Source organism: Barbus barbus (assembly GCF_936440315.1).
Source record: "Barbus barbus genome assembly, chromosome: 13".
In the NCBI taxonomy this organism is placed as follows: domain Eukaryota; kingdom Metazoa; phylum Chordata; class Actinopteri; order Cypriniformes; family Cyprinidae; genus Barbus; species Barbus barbus.
The window spans coordinates 7,690,052-7,692,594 of record NC_136741.1 but is presented as its reverse complement, the minus strand read 5'-3'; the positions used below and the strand labels follow the sequence as shown (position 1 = coordinate 7,692,594).

At 44.8% G+C, this 2,543-nt stretch overlaps 1 protein-coding gene across 1 annotated transcript; it reads right to left on the bottom strand.

Moving 5' to 3' along the window:
* Positions 1-809: 809 nt before the first annotated feature.
* On the bottom strand, positions 810-2,543 carry cxcr4a (chemokine (C-X-C motif) receptor 4a). Its single transcript, XM_079431480.1, has 2 exons — positions 2,385-2,543; positions 810-2,277 (listed from the first exon to the last, which is right to left on the bottom strand). The coding sequence occupies exons 1-2, from the start codon at positions 2,397-2,399 to the stop codon at positions 1,210-1,212; spliced, it is 1,083 nt and encodes a 360-aa protein (XP_079287606.1). The 5' UTR covers positions 2,400-2,543; the 3' UTR covers positions 810-1,209.

The window sequence follows — 2,543 nt, the reverse complement described above, 5'->3', positions numbered from 1 at the left end:
TTACTTCATACATCCACTAAAAATCACCTTCTCAGTCATTACAAAAATTAAGTTGAATCTGAGAAAAGTTCTAGCATAATTTGCTTGCAGTTTCTATATGGATTTCTACATTGTTTTAGAATTATCACGTGGTTTTAAAGAGTTCCACAGAAACTACTGCATGTGTTTTTTGTCTACTGAACTATGTTTGTCTAGCAACTGTGATTTCCTTAACCTGAATAGTGGGTTTTTACCTAAACTTCCGTGTGGCAGCACACTGAACCAGTTTCATATAATCTTACAGCATGCAAAATGAGGTTTTGTGACTCATACAGGCTATGTTTATGACTGCCAATCATTTTCAACATAGTTTTGTTATGGCACCACCTGAATACAAAAAATCCCTTTAAGGGTAAAAATTCATTTGTGGGGGGCAAATAACAGAAAACACCAAATGAAGAACATGTGAACGAAATTTAGAATGCAAACCAAAACAAGATGGCAATGCAAGACTGCACTATTTTGCATAAAAAAGTTCAAATGTGTTTGTTCATGGCTGAATGGATTCTGCAGCATGTTGGGGATCCCGCCAAGGGGTGTTCGGTGTGTTTGGAGAGTGAGAGAGTTTACATCTCAGGGAATCCCCTTTATCAATGCGTATGCGCTGAGAATATTGTAATTGCTGTACCTTTTCATGCTTGAGACTACTTTGAAGAAGTTTGTGCCAAGTAACAGAGCTCACCACGATGTCACATGTCTCTGTCCATCATCATGCTCTTTAAAAATAATGCTTTGGAGAAGTTGTCAAAACACACACACACAATATTTTTGAGTAGTCAAAAACATTATTGCAAAGACTTTATTGCAGCATTTTAAAACTTGAATGGACCCTAATTCTGTCCCTTTATCATGTAATAAATAAATGCAATTGTCTACATAAGTGCAGAAAGGAACCATAAAAAAAACAATCTATATACACGATATGTACAGTAAACATCTTGCACACTATCAACACCATCTGTATGTTCTCACTACGAAGAGAGATTTTACAATAATACTGGAAGCAATGCAGTATGTGATGCCATACTGACAGACATATTTACATTCTAGCAACTTTTCAATCAGGCTCAGTCTGTATTCTTCATATACAAAGCACATACAGCTGGTAATTTCATGTCTTTAATATAATATTTGGAAGCACATTCACAGTCCAAGATGAGCGCGCTTGTGTTAACTAGAGTGAAAGCTAGAAGACTCGGATTCTGTGGATAAGGATGACATCCCTCCTCTCTTCTTCGGCAGAATTTTCAGACTGGACCCCCGGCTGGGAGATAGAGCGCTGCGGGCGGACTTCTTGAACTTCACCCCCAGAAACGCGTAAAGGATGGGGTTGAGGCAGCAGTGAAAGTACGCGAGAGCCTCCGTCACGAAGATCCACTTCTGCAGACCCTGCTCGAGCTCGCAGCTGTGGGGAATCACCTTCAGCAAAATCAGCGTGTCCAGCAGGATCCCTCCGCAATACGGCAACCAGCAGACGAAAAAGCACACGATCAGAACCACGGTGGTCTTGAGCGCCTTGCGCTTCTGCGTGCCCTTGGAACCGCGCGACAGCTTGGAGATGATGATGCAGTAGCAGATGAGAATCACGAGCCCGGGTAGCACGAAGCCCACTAGGATGTGCTGGAAGCGGAAAGCGACCATCCAGGTTGTGAAAGACTCCTGTGGGTAGATGCGCTCGCAGAAGGTGCGGATAGAGCTGCTCTCCGCTTTGGCGAACACCAGGTCGGGAACGGTGAGGAGCGCGGCGGGGAGCCACACGCCCACGTAAATGATGCGATTGGCCAGAAGTTTCCTCGGACCTTGGCTGTTCGTGGCGCGCACCACGGCGAGGTAGCGGTCCAGGCTGATGAAGGCGAGGATGAGGACGCTGCTGTATAAATTCACCGTGTAAATCATATGCACGGCCACGCACATGAAGCCTCCGAAGTACCAGTCTTTGGCCGCGTCCACGGCCCAGAACGGCAGGGTGAGCACAAACAGAAGGTCCGCCACTGAAAGGTGCAGGCGGTACTTGTCCGTCATGGTTCTGGATTTCTTTTGGCAGCCCATTACCAGCACAACCAGTCCGTTCCCGATAAGACCCAAAACAAATATGATTCCATACACGGTCGGAAGAAAGATCCTCTGGAAGTCGTGACTGACCTCCACATCGCAGGGAACCTCAAAGTTGGCTCCAATGTCCCCCGAGCCGAACTCAGAGTTGTTATCAGTTGATAAGTCATCTTCAAAGACGATGTGCTGCAAAAAAGTGAAAGGGGAACGTTAGAGACATTTTAAATTATTTAAATGCAATGAAACTTAACTTCATAAAATTTATTTTTTAAAATAAATAACTGGTGTCTTACTTCGTAATATGCCATCTTTAAAACACTCCTCCAGTGCTCTCAGTCTCCAGTAAGCCTGCAGTGACTTTCTACAGTGCTCTGTGCAGCTCAGACGATTTTAAATACCCCACTCGCGCGCGGAAGCTCCGCCTCTCGCAGCCAGCACGCGCTCTAGAGTCT